This window comes from Salvelinus namaycush, chromosome 1 (assembly GCF_016432855.1).
Source record: "Salvelinus namaycush isolate Seneca chromosome 1, SaNama_1.0, whole genome shotgun sequence".
NCBI lineage: Eukaryota > Metazoa > Chordata > Actinopteri > Salmoniformes > Salmonidae > Salvelinus > Salvelinus namaycush.
The window spans coordinates 58,844,818-58,865,980 of record NC_052307.1 but is presented as its reverse complement, the minus strand read 5'-3'; the positions used below and the strand labels follow the sequence as shown (position 1 = coordinate 58,865,980).

The 21,163-nt window shown below is 44.0% G+C and overlaps 1 protein-coding gene across 1 annotated transcript; it reads left to right on the top strand.

Moving 5' to 3' along the window:
* The first annotated feature begins 36 nt into the window (after positions 1–36).
* galns (galactosamine (N-acetyl)-6-sulfatase) lies at positions 37–21,079 on the top strand. The gene is made up of 14 exons (XM_038991371.1): positions 37–191; positions 532–655; positions 2,783–2,857; positions 2,939–3,041; positions 3,139–3,282; positions 3,906–3,972; positions 4,653–4,780; positions 5,872–6,011; positions 6,266–6,369; positions 9,952–10,088; positions 10,648–10,750; positions 15,550–15,671; positions 19,908–20,025; positions 20,638–21,079. The coding sequence occupies exons 1-14, from the start codon at positions 75–77 to the stop codon at positions 20,722–20,724; spliced, it is 1,569 nt and encodes a 522-aa protein (XP_038847299.1). The 5' UTR covers positions 37–74; the 3' UTR covers positions 20,725–21,079.
* The last annotated feature ends 84 nt before the right edge of the window (positions 21,080–21,163 follow it).

The window sequence follows — 21,163 nt, the reverse complement described above, 5'->3', positions numbered from 1 at the left end:
GAAATCGTCATGTGCTTCCTGAATGTGTTATCATGTGACACTTCCTCATTGCTTTCGTCGTCTTGCTTTGTGCAATGGATGTCTGTCTAATTCAAATTTTGATATTGTTTTGTAGTTTAATATGTTGTTTTGGGGCAGATACTCCTTCAAACATGTCGACTCCGAACATTATCATCATTCTTATGGATGACGTAAGATGTTGATGTATTTTTAGTTTGGGGAGTGTTACTTTTGGGGGATGAGACTTGAAAAACGAACTTTTATAATCTCGAAAACCTGTGGCATGATTACTCAAATGGAATGCTGACATGACTGGCTGTGTCCTCTGATTATATACCACGTATTCTTGACATATATTGACATACAATAATACACAGCATGCCAACATAGGCGTTGTATTTGGTCTCTGTCAGGAAATGGTAACCATTTCTCTCCAACTCTATTTGAGATGTTGTGTTATAATGTAAAGTCTGCTTATCAAAGCATGATGATCCACTAACATTTGACAGCTTGTTCCTCTAATGTTTTTAGATGGGCTGGGGAGATTTGGGAGTGTTTGGCCAGCCCTCCAAGGAGACACCAAACCTTGACTCCATGGCTGCACAGGGGATGCTGTTCCCCAACTTCTACACAGCTAACCCTCTCTGCTCTCCATGTGAGTGTCAGCTACATACATGTCATACTTTATTAAAATACCAATTCTTGAATTCATAGATATAAAAACATATTACACTGATTATAAAGACAGAAGGAATTCATAGTCTGAATAGCTAGTGTGGTACCAATTCTGGATAGGAATTGGCACCACATGCATAAGAACCTGACTGTCAGTGCAACAATAAATGATGACAATTCAATAATATTGTAATTGTCATTGTAGAGGAATAGTTGCAGTGATGGTAAGTGGGATTTGGGTGAGAGGTTGGTGGTAGGTGCAGGCATCCTTCAAAAGCCTTTTGAAACAATGTGACGCATACATCAGAAGCCTAAGCTGTGTGTGTCTGGGTGATAGAGGGGAGAAGACTCATTATGCTAATAGGGGTAATACACTATTGAAATATGCTAATTATACCTAATTTGGGAATTTGAATAAACGTGTTATGCAAAATAGATCGACCCTTTTCTTTTTTCTAATTAATATTTAAGCAAATAAGACCTAATCAATTGCTTATCTCACATGTGTGTGTGATGTGAGTGCCTGAAGGAAGCCAAGTGCATCATACCTGGCTATTTTTTATTAATGCCACGGAGAGGGTATTAGAGGATTCAGACACTGAATGTTAATTAGAAATGTAATCATATACTGAAATGGTACGTGACTTAATCACAATATCCAGGGTGAGCTCCCATATACACTACCGTTCAAAAGTTTGGGGTCACTTAGAATTGTCCTTTATTTTTTATTTTTAAGAAAACACTATTTTTGTCCATTAAAATAACATCAAATTGATCAGAAATGCAGTGTAGACATTGTTAATGTTGTAAATGACTATTGTAGCTGGAAATGGCAGATTTTTAATGGAATATCTAAATTGGTGTACAGGGGCCCATTATCAGCAACCATCACTCCTGTGTTTCAATGGCACATTGTGTTAGCTAATTCAAGTTGATCATTTTAAAAGGCTAATTGATCATTAGAAAACCCTTTTGCAATTATGTTAGCACAGCTGAAAACTGTTGTCCTGATTTAAAGAAGCAATAAAACTGGCCATCTTTAGACTAGTTGAGTATCTGGATTATCAGCATTTGTGGGTTCGATTACAGGCTCAAAATGGCCAGAAACAATTAACTTTCTTCTGAAACTCATCAGTCTATTCTTGTTCTGAGAAATGAAGGCTATTCCATGCGAGAAATTGCTAAGAAACTGAAGATCTCGTACAACGCTGTGTACTACTCCCTTCACAGAGCAGTGTACACTGGCTCTAAACAGAATGGAAAGAGGAATGGGATCCCATAAAAAATCAGCTGTTTCCAGCTGCAATAGTCATTTACAACATTAACAATGTCTTCACTGCATTTCTGATCAATTTGATGTTATTTTAATGGACAAAAAAAGTGTTTTCTTAAAAAATAAAAATAAAGGACAATTCTAAGTGACCCCAAACTTTTGAATGGTAGTGTATATATATTTATTTGAAAATATAGCCTGACGCAAAACCCAAATGCAAAGCTCAACTTGGTTCATACATACAGTACCAGTCAAAAGTTTGGACACACCTACTCATTCAAGGGTTTTTCCTAATTTTTACTATTTTCTACATTGTAGAATAATAGCGAAGACATTAAAACTATGAAATAACACACATGGAATCATGTAGTAACCAAAAAAGTATTAAACAAATCAAAATATATTTAATATTTTAGATTCAAAGTAGCCACCCTTTGCTTTGATGACAGCTTTGCACATACTTTTTTTTTATTAGTCTTTTTGTTATTTTTCCCCTTTTATTTCTTTATTATTATTTATTCATTTCCCCCCCTTTTTTCTCCCCGATTTCGTGATATCCAATTGGTAGTGATAGTCTTATACCATCGCTGCAACTCCCGTACGGACTCGGGAGAGGCGAAGGTCGAGAGCCATCTGTCATCTGAAACACGACCCTGCCAAGCCACACTGCTTCTTGATAAAATGCTTGCTTAACCCGGATCTAACTAGTTATATACTGTGGAACTTTATGTAAAATCACATGCAGGCTCTCCCACTTTAACTACGCATTCAGCTGATCATTTAAATTGTTTATCAAAACATGATGTTGATGTCTCTTATCCTATTATTCCTTAGCCAGAGCTTCACTTCTGACAGGACGATTACCAGTTAGAAATGGATTCTATACCACCAATGCCCATGCCAGGAATGGTGAGCTCTAACTCTCTCTTTTGAGTTATATTTTCCTTGCTGCTTTGCCACACAAATTAATGTAACCCCTGACCTTTGCAGCCTACACACCCCAGGAGATAGTAGGAGGGATCTCAAAGGATGAAATTCTATTACCACAGGTACTGAAGAAGAAAGGTTACGTCAACAAGATCATCGGCAAGTGGTGGGCACCATTCATTTTGATCTCATTTGAAGTGGTAACAATAGTGACAATTTTAATTCTGTGTTTCTCCTTCCCCCATCATTTTTCCTGGCCTAAGGCATCTTGGCCACAGAGCTCACCACCTACCTCTGGAGCATGGTTTTGATGAATGGTTTGGTGCTCCAAACTGCCACTTCGGTCCCTACAACAGCAGCGACAGGCCTAATGTCCCAGTCTATAACAACTCTCAGATGGTGGGAAGGTATACACACACACACACCCTGCACACACTCCTACTCTCACTCACTCACACATAACAGAAAACATAAAAATCCTCTCTCCCGGATTCTTTCAGTGTTTGGCTCGGCTGGCTGCTCCTCTGAATGAGGATAGTTTTTTTTACTCTTCTCTGTACCAGCTGCGCTTGTGTATTCCATTTTCCGCCCATTTGTTTTCCCCAAAACAGCCATATGTGTATTCAGGGTCATTGGCGCTAGCAGGCGGGAGCTTTTTGCGCTTAGCCGTGGGTTTAATCAGCATAGCGTGCCTGAGCCTGGACAGACGCACACACACGCACCCAGGAGACGGCAGGTTGCGTTGGCGGTGTGTGAGGACACCTGGAACAGCCCGAGCATGAGAGAGACGGCGGGCGCTGCTGCGTCTACCGCTCCACGCTTCAGTACTATCTCATAACAGTTCCCCTGCTCTTCAGAGACTTCTCAAATCTGCTTCTCTTAACTCCCCTCTAATCACAGCCTGGGAGGACGGGCTTCTCAAAGTCTGCTGCTGGGATTTTGGAATAAAACGGATTGTCCTATTGATAACTAATAACTATTGTACTTATGTAGATGACATGGAAACTAATGAACTACATTTGTTTTCTAGATACTATGAGGAGTTTGGGATCGATAAGAAAACTGGGGAATCTAACCTTACACAAATCTACTTGGAGGTAAAGTGATTGAGTGGCAGACGTCCGTCCCAGTTCTTCCTTACAAATACTACTTGTTATAGGAATTTCCAGGTGAAGGAAAAGGAGACCAGTCATTGATTTAGTCAGTCAAAATCAATCCAGTTTAATTACCAGTTACCACAGGGAGACAACTCCAGCACAGAAGCGGAGAAAATGTCAAACTGCCCTTCTCTAAGCATGCCCTTCTCTAAGCATGCCCTTCTCTAAGCATGCCCTACCCGCCCTTATATTCTAATCTCACAGCACCAATGTTCTGTAAACACAGAGGCAGGTAGGAAGTCACAACATCAGCTGCTACAGAATCGCACAGTGTCAGAGAATAGAATAACAATCCATATCGTCTGTCCTTGTACCTCCAGTCTGGCGTCAATCACCATGAACAGATACGAGAACAATCCATAACATTCAGTATCAAGTCTAGTGACCCATCAACCCGTACACAAATGAGTGTCCCAAATAGAACACTGGAAATCATGTGTATTATATAAAGGGAAAAATTATAATATGCTAAGCATTATGTTAATTACTTTTCACTGAATATTAACTTTATTAATCTTACATGTTCCCATTACACTACTGTTCTCTGTCAGTTTTGTAGTGAATTTTCTGGATGGTGTCTTGTCTGATAGCAGACTATAATCTAATTTCTTTCCTTCCAGGAGGGCCTTGACTTCATATTTCACCAAAACATGGCCCAGCGGCCATTTTTTCTCTACTGGGCAGCAGACGCTACGCATGCTCCGGTCTATGCTTCAAAACAGTTCCTGGGGAAGAGCCAGAGGGGGCGGTAGGATCCCAACACTTGACGCTACAATCATAAAATGTCAATAATAAAGCCACATCTAGAAAATGACACTTAGCTGCAAAGTCTTACACAGAGACATGTGATGTGTTTCTGACAAAGCATGGAGAGTTTCTCCCAGAGCAGAGAGTTTGGACACCCTCTTGGTTATTAACCTGTATCATTGCTGGCTTTGTTGATCTGGCTATTATAGGACCTAATTAGTACATTTCTCTTGACGATTTTCTACCCCGGTACAGTATTTCTGTTTTTGTACAGTGTTTACCAAACTGGCTTGTTGTTTTTAAACTCTGCTTGGATCTCTGGGTGTTAGTCCATTGATTTAGGGGCTTTGTGAATGTGTGAAGTGGATGAGCTGTGCCTGCAGCAGTGTTACAGGGTGGGGAAAGTCATTAGCATGAGCCACTGCGTATTCTACTTGGTGATCAATCTCTCATCTCACACCTGGAAACGTGAGTGGAATTAGATGCCACTTGGAAGAACAGAATCACGGTATCAACATGAAGATTCAAAATCGAAATGAGAAAAATATTGTAATAATGAAGAGAAGAAAAAACCTGTTTCCTGCTCTAAGGATATTGTCAATTTAATGTAGATTTTTCACACCCCTTTGCCCCTCTGTTAGTGGTGAGGGTAAAGGGATGTGTTGCTCGTCTGGGCGCAGGTCACTTAGTATTCCTCTCAGTCTCGGTGAATACTCAGGCCTCACTAAGCAGGCATTTCTTCAGAATGCCAAATGAGGTTTTTGTTGACAGAGAAATGGATCAGAGATGAAAAGTGTTAGCCAGGTGCCTGGGATAGGTGGCTCACACTGAGATGGAATGCTTTTCCATTTTTTTCCAACAGGCTTTTAGTCCATGTTTTTTGTGTGAAAACTCTTGTTGCTAAATACCAAATGTTTTATAGTAAATACCTAATTTACCTCCATGTTTTCTAGAATAATGTAGCTTGGTTGATGGGTTTGCCTAGCCCTAGTGCCTACACATACCTGTCTGTCTGTCTGTGGTGAGTTGGGATTGGTAATTTGAAGTTCCTGAGATACTGTAGTTTGAATGACGTGTGTGTGTGTACTGCAGGTACGGTGATGCAGTGATGGAGCTGGACTACAGTGTTGGACAGATGCTGGCCTGGCTGCGTGCTCTGGGCATCGACAAGGACACCTTTGTGTTCTTCACCTCGGACAACGGGGCCGCAGTGATGTCCGGCCCCAAGCAGAGTAAGATCTGCACACCATGATTTAGTCTCTCAACTCATGATACCAACAAATGCAATTCCATGCTGCTTTCTTACAGTTCTTGTTTACATGCCTGTATGGATAGATGTGAGTAATGTACTCTTATGTCTATGAGTAGTATGTGTGGGTATTTTCTTTGTTTGGGGCTCCTTTCAGTTGTGTATAACGTAAGTTGTTTTAGTAATCTCTTTCATCATGGTGCTTAGTGTGTGAGTGATGTGTTTCTGTCCCCTGAGGTGGCAGTAACGGCCCGTTTCTCTGTGGGAAAGAAACTACGTTTGAGGGTGGAATGAGGGAACCTGCCATCGCCTGGTGGCCTGGACACATCCCAGCAGGCACGGTGAGAACTCTCTCTTTCTCTCTGTTCTACCTGTCCGGAACATCTCCAGGTTCCAGGTGTTCTAGATATGTTCTAAGTGTTCTACTTGTCTGGAGTTGGGGAACATCTCCTGGTATTTACACACAGTTGTGAGTCACTGTAGTGCTATCTGTCTGTAAGCAGCTGGGTTTTCAAGCAGGTACCACATTAGAAAGTAATTACAATTAGTCATTTCAGTAATTGTCTCATATCATTGTAGTTCTTTGTTTCGATTTGTGTATCAATGTCCTCAACATCATCACACCTCATCTCTCCTCAGGTGCTGGCATTGCAAACGCAAACACACCGTTTTTTGTTTGTTTGAATGTGTGGGTGTCCGCGCGTGTGGGTGTGTATGTGTGTGCAAGGGGGGACTTTTTTCAAATACTTTTTGAGGTGGCAAGGTTCATCTTCTTACCCCCCCCCCCCCCCCCCCCTTTTCCTGTCTTCCTCCTCTGTGAGCCTGTGAGGAAGACTTTCCCCCTGATCCGCTAAGCCTGTGCGTTCTGCAAATGACTTTTAATTGTATTAGGGGCAGCTGTGACACGGGGCTGTGGCGCAGAGGGATTTTTTTTGAGGAGTGAGCGGAGGAAGCAGTCTGTAGGCTGAAGTAAGCCCTGCCCCCGGCTCATATCGGAGGGGTGTGCTGTGGCCTGATAGCGCTGCAGAGTGGCGAGGGAGAGGGGGATTGGGAGCATCTTAAGCGGCTAATCTGTTTGTGTGTTTGCTGAGGTTGGATTGAGCTGTAATGAGGGCTTCTGTATCTGAATATGCCAGGCGCACAGGATAAAGGACAGAAAAAAAAGTAAAGGGGTGGTTGGGAGAAGAGAGGGAAGGGTGCACCCGGTGCAGTGCTCCACAGGGATGGTTCTGGAAAAGATGGCAGTGCCAGGGAGGTAGGGAGGGTTTTGTATGCAGGGTCTTTGGTGTGCTGGTGCAGTGCCATGACAGCCCAACCTCTATGTACGTTTGTCTGTAGCACCTGCTGGTGGGTTAACTAGAGAAATGACTGCAGATGAAACACTTCTGAGAACAGAGTATCGTGAATGAGGCACCGCTGTTATGCTGATGAACAGGGATCATTGACTAGATTCAGCCGCAGGACGATTTTGTCTTGAGAGAATGGTCAGGGGGCCGGAACATAATTACAAATCATTTCTAGACGGCAAATTGACCGCAAGAAGCCCAAACGGATATAATATTTGACTAAAACATAATAATTTCAAACCTTGCTTCCATTTCTATACGATCTCATACATCTCTCTATTGTGCGTGGGAATACTCTAACAGATTTCCAAAATTAAAATCACTTGGAGCTGATTTGTTGGGGTTTTTACAGTCTTTTTATGTTCAACAATAAAAAAAAAATTATAATAATAAATTTGGTCCGCGGGCCGCCAGTTGGGGAACCCTGCCGAAAGCCATCTGTGGCTTTAGTCTGTGGATTGGGCAGGAATACATGGGACTAGCTCATTTGACAAAGCAGCTTTGTTGTATGGGTTTCGTTTCATCTCCCTGCTGTTGGGGAGGATGGCCAAAGAGATGATTTCCCTCTCTGTTGTTTTGTGCTGCGCTGAAATCTCTCTGTTCATCGGCACATTGAAAAGTTTCATAAGCCCTAAACATAAATGCTGCGAATAATGAACAGCCACGCGTGCCACATCGCTTTTATTAGGAGGATTGTTGGTACGGGGACCAGCAAACATTAACAAGGCCTACTCTAAATCGTTTCAGATTAAACGTGTTTTCAGGTTAAAAACTACAGCTATTATACATATTTCATATCAACTCATCATTGACGAAGCTGACACACTGATAGGAGTCATAGGTTTGGTTGGTCCAGTTTCAGTTTAGGCTAGGTAAAGTTATCTTCTAACATTCTCACACTCATTAAAATAATCTTCAACAGAGGCAGAAGACTCCATTACAATCCGTGTGAACGCCACAGTCTTATTGCACAGATAGATTAAAGTAACAAAAAAAGTTCATCAGTTTGTAGATAAACCTAGCATGCCATCGTGACTGTACTCCACATAGCACTAATGAAAGTGTTAGTTGTTAATATTGAGGGACAGAGAGAGTTTTGGGAGATGTTGGAATGAGAGAGATGAGGTTGACGGCGGGAGCCGGGCACAGGTTCACATTCCCCCGGTGACTGAGGGGCCACGTTGGGATGAGGCTGGCTGGCTGGGATGGAGGGGGGAAAGGGAGGGCTTTTCCCCCAACATTGCTGCTGCTGCTGCCACCATCACAATCCCTTTTGTTGTGTTTATCAGCTGGGAGACACGGAGCCTGAGTGCGTTAGACAGGGATAGCAGGTCTGCCACGTCAGATAACTACCACCAGGGTTTAACCTAGAACCACACAGACAAAAGGCTGGCAAAAAGAGTAAATACAGAAAGAAATATACAGAATGGAGAGAAAAGTATAAATGGGAGATAATGAAATGGTCTCTCTCAACTATTTAGACTTAAAAAAAAAAATGGTTAGCGTTTTTTGGTTGAGGATTTAGGGTTGTCTGTGCTACCTGGTAGTCAACTTCATTAATTATCCTTTTTGATTTCTCTTGTTTTTTTAACGTCGTGTGTGTGTGTTAAGCGTGAGAGTGCAGATAACGGAATGTGTCGCAGGGCCCTTTCTGGCTGGTGCAGTGGCTGCGGGAGAAAAAGGAATTCATTTTGGTAGTGTGTGCAGGCAGCTGATAGGAGCATGGCGGCGCAGCTGCTCTGGGCTGATAGCACTATCTGATTGTGAGCGTGCCGTCTCCCTCAAAGGGCTGCTCAGGAGAGAATGGAATGGAAGATCAAGGATGACAGTGGAAAAAATTGCATTTTATCTGAAAATAGTTCAAAGTTTATAAATAAAATAAAGCTTTTCACAGGGACTGTGGAAGGGAGATAAAACAGCTAGCGCTAGCCCGGGCCTCATCTTCCCTCTTTCTCCTCACTCCCCTTTTTCTCCTAATTTACAGAGGCGTTTGTGAGGTTTATAATAAACCTGCGAGCGCAGATTATAGAGGAGACTGAAGAAATGCATCATCAGGACTCACCCCACCCCCACTCCACCCAATCCGCTGAAATGGTGGGCTTTCATAGTGCACACTGTTGGCCATTGTGCTGTCGTGTTGGGTTTCATGCATGGAGAGGGATCCTTTGGTGTCTCTGCGGGCTTCTGGTGTATCACAGCCTCCCAGTAGTGTGGATCACTCTGCTCTGAGAAGTTCTCTCTACTCCCCAGCCCTGCTCTGATCACTGCGCTTCACAAGGCTGCCGCGTTTCGCTGTTCAGGGTCCTGACATGGACACTCACCGCAGCTTTGGAGGAGACGCTCAAGCATTTTGACAGGATATTAATTGATTAAAGCAAATAAAGTGTTGTAATTTGGGGAACAAAGTTTTAGTATTTGTAATTAAATTGATTAGTTAGTGCATCGATCTGGTATGTATGGATGCCCATGCAAGCCATCTAACTTCCTACAACAATCGCTGTTAAACTTTCATGTCAGCACCCATAGACAATGTGATTCTACCTGGATTTGAATTCCAATTCTTTCTCCCATCTCCAGGTGAGCCAACAGCTGGGGACTGTGATGGATCTGTTCAGCACCAGTCTGTCTGTGGCTGGCCTCAGTGTTCCAGACGACAGGCTCATAGATGGACTGGACCTCAGCCCTGTCCTCCATAACAACACACTCATCAACAGGTTAGAACTCGCAGCTGAAAGAGGCTTAAATGGCCCTGTCAGAGGGATTCATTCATGTAAGATAAGGTGATGAATATGATGTGTTCTGTATACTTGCCCTCCTAACTTGATCGGTACACATAACTTGAACTTTGACCAGCAAAATCATGGACCACTCAATAAGAGTTCCATCACATGCAAGTCTGAAGTTAGGATTTGGCTATGAGAGTTGGTTCAGAGGTCAGCTATGCCCTCTGCTGGTCACGGTACTTTGGGAGTTTGTGCCCCTGCGGTAAGATGGGCGGGCGGATGTAGGCTTTTGGAGAGCAGCGGTGGCGGTGCCCCCTGTAAGGAGGCTGCTGGCTGGGGCCCAGGTCCCAGGGAGAGGGACCACCCTGGTGGATAAGGTGTTCCACCAAGCACATAATGGGATGAGCCATGGCAGCGTGGTGGTGGGGCGCGAGCCTGCGAGGGAGGGCCAGGCAGTGCAGCGCAGGGGGAGGGGGGTTCTGGAGCTGAGAGAGGGCTGCTGCTTATCACAGGAATCCAGCAGTCACCAATCCCATTTCACACCCAACAGGCCCATCTTCTATTACCGCGGCAATGAGATGATGGCAGTCAGGGTTGGGCCTTATAAGGCCCACTATTGGACGTGGAGCAACTCGTGGGAGGAGTTTAACCAGGTGAGTCCCTCTTAGTGACTGTAGTGTGTATTTCGCTCTCTCGCTCTGACTGTAGATTATCTCTCATTGTCTCTCTCTCTCATCCCCACACCCTCAACAAGCCATCCACAGTGCCCTATAAAAACACACATTTGGTAGTCAGTGTTATCTTGAAAACAGCTCATCAAGTGGCTGTTGTGTACATCAGTGCCTAATGAATATTAATGAGGACACCCCACTTCACCAAAGTACTATCATTCATCAGCACTGGCTGTCGCTGGTGGAGCGTTCTCCCCTACTGCTGAGTATCCTGCTCTCCCCTCCTGCTGAGTATCCTGCTCTCCCCTCCTGCTGAGTATCCTGCTCTCCCCTCCTGCTGAGTATCCTGCTCTCCCCTCCTGCTGAGTATCCTGCTCTCCCCTCCTGCTGAGTATCCTGCTCTCCCCTCCTGCTGAGTATCCTGCTCTCCCCTCCTGCTGAGTATCCTGCTCTCCCCTCCTGCTGAGTATCCTGCTCTCCCCTCCTGCTGAGTATCCTGCTCTCCCCTCCTGCTGAGTATCCTGCTCTCCCCTCCTGCTGAGTATCCTGCTCTCCCCTCCTGCTGAGTATCCTGCTCTCCCCTCCTGCTGAGTATCCTGCTCTCCCCTCCTGCTGAGTATCCTGCTCTCCCCTCCTGCTGAGTATCCTGCTCTCCCCTCCTGCTGAGTATCCTGCTCTCCCCTCCTGCTGAGTATCCTGCTCTCCCCTCCTGCTGAGTATCCTGCTCTCCCCTCCTGCTGAGTATCCTGCTCTCTCCCCCTGCTGAGTATCCTGCTCTCTCCCCCTGCTGAGTATCCTGCTCTCTCCCCCTGCTGAGTATCCTGCTCTCTCCCCCTGCTGAGTATCCTGCTCTCTCCCCCTGCTGAGTATCCTGCTCTCTCCCCCTGCTGAGTATCCTGCTCTCCCCCTGCTGAGTATCCTGCTCTCTCCCCCTGCTGAGTATCCTGCTCTCTCCCCCTGCTGAGTATCCTGCTCTCTCCTCCTGCTGAGTATCCTGCTCTCCCCTCCTGTGCCCTGAGAAGTGAGAATGTGTTCTATCCTCCTCTTGGCACCCTTTAAAATATGTCCTGCTCCTCTCCCTCAGAAACCTCTGTTTCAAATGTGCAAGTTTGCATTGTGCCCCATCGGTTGCTTAAATTGCTCTCTCCTAGAGGGCAGCTGAATCAATAGCAGCCTCCTTTATCAGCTCATGTGAACTGGAGTGGAACTTCACAAATAATGGCGTCTGATTGCCTGTGTGTTGCCTATCGATTTGGTATGTGTGCGTGTGTCCGTGAATGTGTGTGTCTGCGAGCAAAAGATGGTTTGAAGGGGAGGCTCTGGGTCTCCAAAGCTGTGACTCTGAGAGTTAATGTGTCGGTTCTTCACCAGAATAGGCAGCATGCATTCAGAGCTTTACAATGACGCTTGACCCTCACATCTCACCCGAGCATCCATCACACAGAAAAAACACTCTTTATTTCAAGCGGTTTTAAATGCGTCTGAATATTGTGCTGAAACATTGATCCATCATTCAAGCTTACTATTTTCTCACCAGTTGTAAGTAATGTTGTGCATTTACTATTTATGTGAAGTAAAAAATAAAACAAGGATGGTGTGTCTTTCTGAACTTGAAATTCAATTATGGCTTAATAGCCATGAGCTCTACTGTGATTTTTCTGGTGAAATCCAAGAGATTTAGTGATGTGCAAAATTAGACATTTCACAGGGTTAAGTGGATTTCATCAAACGCTCTTGTTGGATGGTGTGGTAATGGTGTGAGGTGTTGGGAATGGGAACGGTCTGTATCTGATATCTGCTCGGCCTTGTCTTTGTTGGGTAGCATACGTTTAATATGGCTCTTTATATAATCTTTTTCTTTGAGGAAAATATGAAACCAAAATTCTACTTTTGCATTCCATTTTATGTCCCTTGATTCCTCCCCTCATCTTATAATGTTGGCTACTTTACTCCATCTTTAAAAGAACATTGCTGTACGATCTGCTATCTTCTTAATACCATGGGAGATGTGGAGTTCTGCTGTGTCTTCTTCTTGGATACAGATTAAAAGGGCTTACTCACAGTCCAAGGGGATTTAGGCTCTTTTACATTTCTAAGACCAATGCACAGAGACTGCTTCAGGACACTATGTGGGCAAGTCTGGATCATAGTGCACTATGCAGTGTACTGAAGTGAGGTGTGTGTGTGTGTGCGCTCGTGCCTGTGCTCCTTTGAGCGAGGCTGCTTATGGTCCCAGAGGGGAGTCGGTAGAGTGCCTTACAGATGAGTGCTCTCTCAATATTAGTCGTGTTGCTCACAAGGGCACCTGAGAGGTCTCCCCAGGGGGTCTGGAGGGGGCTGTGACTCAATCAGCCTCTGTCAGAGCCAGGCTGCTACCCCAGAGGGGGGGGGGGTATAGGGGAGCAAGCCTGCATGGCCCCACATTCTGACTGGCAGATAGAGTAGCCACATACAGTTGAAGTCGGAAGTTTACATACACTTAGGTTGGAGTCATTCAATCTCGTTTTTCACCCACTCCACAATTTTCTTGTTAACAAACTATAGTTTTGGCAAGTCGGTTAGGACATCTACTTTGTATTTTTTATTTATTAGGATCCCCATTAGCTAACGCCATAACGCTAGCTAATCTTCCTGGGGTCCAACACCAATTAACAAGACATTACAAGCAACCACAATCTTGTGCATGACACAAGTCATTTTTCCAATATTTGTTTACAGACATATAATTTCAATTATAATTCACTGTATCACAATTCCAGTGGGTCAGAAGTTTACGTACACTAAGTTGACTGTGCCTTTAAACAGCTTGGAAAATTCTAGAAAATGACGTCATGGCTTTAGAAGCTTCTGATAGGCTAATTTACATAATTTGAGTCAATTGGAGGTGTACCTGTGGATGTATTTCAAGGCCTACCTTCAAACTCTGTGCCTCTTTGCTTGACATTATGGGAAAATCAAAAGAAATCAGCCAAGACCTCAGGAAAAAAAATTGTAGAAGTCCACAAGTCTGGTTCATCCTTGGGAGCAATATCCAAACTCCTGACGGTACCACGTTCATCTGTACAAACAATAGTACGCAAGTATAAACACAGCCGTCATACCACACAGCCGTCATACTGCTCAGGAAGGAGACGCGTTCTGTCTCCTAGAGATGAACGCACTTTGGTGCGAAAAGTGCAAATCAATCCCAGAACAACAGCAAAGGACCTTGTGAAGATGCTGGACCCACTGGATTTGTGATGCAGTAAATGATAAGTGAAATAATCTGTCTGTAAACAATTGTTGGAAAAATGACTTGTGTGCTGCACAAAGTAGATGTCCTAACTGACACACAAGAAATGTGTGGAGTGGTTGAAAAACAAGTTTTAATGACTCCAACCTAAGTGTATGTAAACTGTATATCCACAGTATGGATATCAACTGTATATCCACAGTAAAACGAGTCCTATATCGACATAACCTGAAAGGCCGCTCAGCAAGGAAGAAGCCACTGCTCCAAAACCGCCATTAAAAAAGCTAGACTACGGTTTGCAACTGCACATGGGGACAAAGATTGTACTTTTTTTATTTTTATTTCCTCTGGTCTGGTTAAACAAAAATAGAACTGTTTGGCCCTAATGACCATTGTTATGTTTGGAGGAAAAAGGGGGACGCTTGCAAGCCGAAGAACACCATCCCAACCGTGAAGCACGGGGGTGGCAGCATCATGTTGTGGGGGTGCTTTGCTGCAGGAGGGACTGGTGCCCTTCACAAAATAGATGGCATCATGAGGGAAAATTATGTGGATATATTGAAGCAACATCTCAAGACATCAGGAAGTTAAAGCTTGGTTGCAAATGGGTCTTCCAAATGAACAATGACCCCAAGCATACTTCCAAAGTTGTGGCAAAATGGCTTAAGGACAACAAAGTCAAGGTATTGGAGTGGCCATCACAAAGCCCTGACCTCAATCCTATTGAAAATTTGTGGGCAGAACTGAAAAAGCATGTGTGTGCAAGGATGCCTACAAACCTGACTCAGTTACACCAGCTCTGCCAGGAGGAATGGGCCAAAATTCACCCCACTTATTGTGGAAAGCTTGTGCAAGTCTACCCTAAACGTTTGACCCAAGTTAAACAATTGAAAGGCAATGCTACCAAATACTAATTGAGTGTATGTAAACTTCTGACCCACTGGGAATGTGATGAAAGAAATAAAAGCTGAAATAAATCATTCTCTCTGCTATTATTCTGACATTGCACATTCTTAAAATAAAGTGGTGATCCTAACTGAATTTTTACTATGATTAAATGTCAGGAATTGTGAAAAACTGAGTTTAAATGTATTTGGCTAAGGTGTATGTAAACATCCGACTTCAACTGTAGGTAACAGTCACAGGCATACCGTAGCCCCAGGGCAGAGAGAACACGTTGACAGGTTTGAGGATGAGGAAGACATAATACTATATACTAAACAGATATAGTCACACACACTATACACCATGTACTGTACACATCTACACTAAGCTCCCTTGCACAAATTCCTCCATATCTTCAAACAGAGAGACGGCATCAGGGTCAGGTGTGTAGTGATTGGGTCGGTCTGTAGGTGGACATCATTGACAGCACAATGCATCTTGCCATCCATTTTGTCTTTTTAATTGTATTTTCTTTTCAAGGGCACTTTCTCAGGGTCAGTTGAAGTAGGTTATCTGTTACCACCACAGTCTCCATTGTCCTCTATGAAGTGGGCGTTTAGAAGCTAAAGATATATTGTGTATGTATGTGTGTCCACTCTAACAGGGCATTAACTTCTGTCCAGGCCAAGAGGTGGCAGGCGTGACCACCCACACCCAACAGGAACACACCATGCAGCCACTCATCTTCCACCTGGGGCGGGACCCCGGGGAGAAATACCCTATCAGGTGAGTGCTCACTAAAACAAACAAAGATTCCCTGGTGTACTGTTCGATTGTACTGAACGTAAAGTGAAAGGCAAGGGAAATATAGACAGGGCTTGATGTTGGCCAGCCAATCTCCACACAGCTCAACAAACAGCAGGTCTCTGGTTAAATAAGAGAAGACAAGAGCGGAGGAGGGGGTTGTGGGATGTTGGTGGACAGGATCTATAGGATCAATACTGATCCAGTTGTGGGAAAGAGACGCGGTGAGGACTGAAGATTGATCTGTGCAGCCCCAGACTGGCTGATTAAACGCTATTCTTTGTGATTGCAAATAGCTCTTTAAAGCTCGCTATCTTGCCTCAGACCCACTGCCAGAAGTTAAAATTGCAAGACAAATTGTTCTCGTATAAATCGAGAGGAAGTGCTGTTTAATGGACTTTTGTGTTCATTCGAACATGACACCGTATCTATAGTTAAAATTGTGTAAAAAAAAAAAAACAGTTGGGTGTTGCGTTAGTTTTTATTTAGAATAGTGATGGTAATGATGGTGTAAAAATGTGTTCAAAAATGGCCTTAATTGTACTTAAGAGTACAAAAGAAGCATTATTCTTTTTTACTTCACTTTTTTATTGGCAAAGACACTCATAGATGAACAAAAGCGTGACACACATTCATATAGTTTTCATAATGATTTGATGAGGGAATACAATTTCCTATTATCTAGCTTTCTCTCTGATCCGTCTTCATTCTCCTTAATGTTTTCTTCAGTCGGATTAGCTCCTGTCCCCCAGGCTGTTTCACACCCTCTGGCTGGCTCCCTCCCTCACTATCTCTTTCTCTCTCTCTCTCTCTCTCTCTCTCTCTCTTCCTCTCTCACTTTATCACTCTCTCCTCCTAATCTCCCCCACACTCCTTTTTTCACTTGAAGGGAGATGGAATAATTAAACATTCATGTTGTTTTTGATCAGCCCATCTCATCTCTGCTCTCTTCTATTCATTCTGCATAATTAAAAACAGAAACATCTATAGCAGTGTTGTGTTGAATGTGTTGAAGCGTTTATTTGGCCGTGTCCCAGACTTATGGAGAGGAGGAGCTGGTTTGACACCTGGAGAGAGGACCCTGCGTCCCCTCTCCCCTCTCCAAGTGGGTGGGGGTCATTGGGGTGGTCTGTGAGGTCACAATATTCCAGCCCCATCTCTCCAGCCCCAGTAATGATACCCAGCCACCCTCCACCCCCACTGCCCTCCCTCCCATCTCCTCCCTCTCTCTGTTTCCCTCTCCTGTCTGTGTGTCAGGCAGGCTGCTGGCCATGTGCTCCTTGGGCACCCAGCTGGACCGGCTGGCCATCATTAATCTCTGTCTGCACCTAAAGAGCCACTTAAGATGATGTAGGGCCTGTCTGCACACATACCTTCAGTTGTGTGGCAGGCTGATACTACAGCAGTAACACACGCTGCCCAGGCAGTCGCTCCACTGTCCCAGCCTCTTAGGATACATGGACACACTCACTAGAGACCTGCTGCAGGAATCCAGGGGGATACAGAAGATGCTTTTCCATTCATATCTGAGTTAGGATATTTCATATTTTGTGTTTCTCATTGATGTACAATAAGAAGACAATCACACAGAGATCAACATTCTACCGCTGTGAGACATTTAGATAAAACATTTATTTCCGATTGTCAGTGAATTTACGGGTAAGCGTTTTCAGACTGTACATGAGCACATGAAATTGTTATTGGTCCTCTTCTATTGGTGTGGTAGATGATGACTCCTGTGGTTAGTAGATCAGTGGGAAGGTGTGGCTGACTGGGTCCAGTGTATAGTAAGACAGCCCAGTTCTCCCTGCCTGTGTCCCAGTGGGACTGGACTTAGCCCTGCCTCCTGCTGCTCCGGCTCACTTCCCCTGGGCCCTCGTCACCCTGTGCTGAGCACTTAAGTCCCAGCCTGCCTCGGGCTAATGTAGCAGGCAGCCCTACACACTCTGGCCTCATCTGCTGCCGACAACCACTTCAGCCCCCAATCAATAGTCTTCACCGAATTGCTCAATTTCCACAGGAGGAGGAGAAAGGGCTGAGGTATTTGATTGTCTCTTCAATTCCCTCTGCTTGATGCCTGCCTGCCTGCGTGTGTGTGTGTGTGTGTGTTCACTCTACCAGTGGGGTTATGAATCACTAATCAGAGTGTAGTGACACACCTGAGCAATGCCGCCTTCCCCCTGGGTGTCATGCATTATAAATCAAAAGAGTTCATTTGCATCCACGTTATTATTATTCCAGTTTTTGCTTTAACACCAGTGAGCTAAGGGTTATAGTAATGATAATGAGGCTGTGCTGACTGGAGTTTTGTTTATTTGAGGAGAGAAATAAACATGTTTTTATCTATATATTTTTAGGGTTAGGGTGCTCAATGCATAGACAAAGAATAGTCTTAACTCAAAAAGGGCTGAGTGTACACTTTGCACACCACACGAAGCTGCTGAGAGGAGGAACAGCTCATAATAATGTCTGGAATGGAGTAAGCATGGAAACCACCATGTGTTTGATACCATTCCATGATTCCGTTCCAGCCATTACTATTTGCCCGTTCTCCCCAATTAAGGTGCCACCAGCCGCCTGTGTTGCACACTGCGTTTGGTCTGGCTCTGATGTATGGTTCTAATATTTAGTGAGATAAAGCAGCTTCAGAAGTTATCTGAAAACGAATCACAGTGATCAATACAGAACAGAGAAACGGATAGGATGGTAATGAAATCTTCATCATTTTGATCAAGATATTGTCTTTGGTCCATGAAGCAGAATTTGTGATTTCAAATACATACATAGTAACATTTTGTCTGAAATGAAACACTTGTTTCTATAGAAACCTTAACTCATTAAAAATATGATCAAGGCCGTGGTATGTTGTGATTCTGGGTCATTGCACCGTATTGCGTCACCACACAACCATAAGAAATAACTAGCAAGCCAAGGCGGAGAGCAGATGGTAAGTTTAGACCGCCATGGCCTGGTTAAGGACCTAAAGGATGAGTTGGGGTGGGGGAACACTGGAGCAGTAGAGTAGTGATGATGGGAGAGCAGAGGGTGTGAATATAGGACTAGCACAGGCTGAGGGAGGGGGGGAGCAGGTGCTATTGTGTGGCGGAAGCCCCACTGCCCTCTGGGAGGCGAAGGGGGGGTGGAGGGGCGGTGTGAGCCGGACAGGGCCTGGGGTTATTACACTAATTGACACTTCACCTCGCACACGCGCACACCCTCCCCAGGGGCCAATCAGAGAGCTGGCTTTGGGGAGGGCCGGGGGGGACGGAGCTGGCACAGGTGCTGCTTGCGACTGTATTATGGGTGTAATTGCACTGGTGATATTTGTCTATCCACGTGTCGCGCCACCAACCGCCCACTCCCCCCAAACACAGAGAGCCCATTAACCCTACAGGTTCTATTGAGAGCAGACAGAGCAGTGTTCCTTTGAAACACTTCAGGGCCTCTGCGTTTTACACACTGAATATAATAATGCACAGAGGTGCTCCGCCGTGTCCAACAAGAATAATTGAGAGACAGGGGATAGGAAACATGGCCCATCCTGCTGAGGGCAGCCCCGAAGGGGCAGTGTGTGTGTGTGCGTGTATACGCCTGTGCATGAATTGGTAGGTGTGTTTGCTGTCAAAAGGCTCTCGTATGAGTTAAGCTTGTCGGCTTTAAACTAGCGTTTCAGTCATTAGTGTCCATTCGCTATGGATTATATCAGTTGTTTAAAGGCAGGCAGGTGTCATGCAATGATAATAGATAGTCATTTTAGGCTGCACAGCACAGACTAAGCTGCAGATTTATGAAACCGATTTCTGAGAAAATGTTTTACTAATCATACAGAGATTGTTTTACACTGGTCTATATTGTAGGCCTGCTGTGCATTTGTGTGAGCAGTGACCTTCTGTCATCTGTCTATATGCTGTGACTGACATCTATTCTCTGTGTTAAATTGTATAACCACGCCATTGGTGTTGTGTGTGGAAGAAAGTGAAAACCTGAGTGTTTGTCCTTGACTACGCTCTGATTGGAGAGCCTCGTGCATCTGTTCAGACATTTTAGGTGAATCTGTGTGTCTGTGTTAGTGTGTGAATACAAGATGTGGTTGCATGCCTTTACTGTGCTGTTGTAATTCTAGATGTTGTGGCCATATGCCAATATTGCCTGACTGTTATGTTTGTATGTGTGGTGAGTGTTTTGCACAACTACTTACGTCTGTGTGTTTCTCTGCAGTGCTGTGACTAAGGAGTACCAGGATGCACTGAGTCGGATCACAGCAGTGGTAGAGAAGCATAAGAAGGGTCTGGTACCAGGTGTGCCCCAGCTCAATATGTGTGACATGGCTGTCATGGTAAGATCAATATTTCACAGAATGTCCATTCCCCATGTATCATATTTTTAAAACTTGTTTCATATAATACATTTTATTTCATAGTATTGTTCTGTGGCTTTTGTTTTCGGTGTTAACATCTCTGTGTGTTCTTTCTCAAAGAAAATTATTTTAGAAAATAAAATAAAAAGTGCTTGCTGTAGTGACACCTTTTCTCATTTCCTCTATCTTTTTATAGAATTCTTTCAGTAAAGTTTGTGGACACAATTTCAAATTTGTTTACGAGTTATTTTCTTTCCCTTTGTTTGTAAAATAATAGACTATCTTATTGTTATTTGTGGAAAAACACAGCAGCGTGATTCTTGGACCTTTTGTCCCAGCAACTGTTTTGTGGATTTTAGCTGCTTTTGGAAAAATTAGGGAGTGTTTGTCTCATTGGTTTTGGTTTTTACAAAAGAGCTAAAAAGAAACAATGCTGTGTATGCTCATTGCTAAAGCACTGTTTGTACATGAATGTGAGATGTGTAGCATCAGCTCCCCCATGTGGTTTCCTTGGAGAACATAATGTAAATCATGTTCAGCTCAGGTGAATGAATGTATAAGAATGTTTTCTGTGGGTTCTTTCACTAACAGAACTGGGCCCCTCCAGGATGTGAAAAGTTAGGAAAATGCCTTAAAGCCCCCAAGTCACAGCCCTGGAAGTGTGACTGGCCGCACTAGCTATCTGTTTCAGAGCCACCCTGGGAAAAGGGAGGATGTCAGTGAAGATTCTGCCTTGATGAAGAGCCATTTTCAGGAATTCAACTTGAATTTCTATTAGTTTTTAACTTGTAATGTTGAAACAGAACAACATATGGTTTGAATGAAGGACATTAACAATGGGACGAATGCTGTCTGGGTGCCATATGATTATTAATAGAATGAAGCTGATTCGCAACTGCTTTTTTTAATGATGCCTACTCTGTAGATGTTTTTCTCTCTTTACTTACTTATGCACTATTGTGGAAGACTTATTGAAATAGGGCAAAACCTTTTTTTTCTTCTTCTCCAACTGGAATAAAAACATTTTATCCAACTTTGTCTTTCATCTCTTATGAGATGGTTTTTAGTGTGTGGCAGATTGAAGATTTCTGTGTCAACTGATGGGTCGTCACTTGCT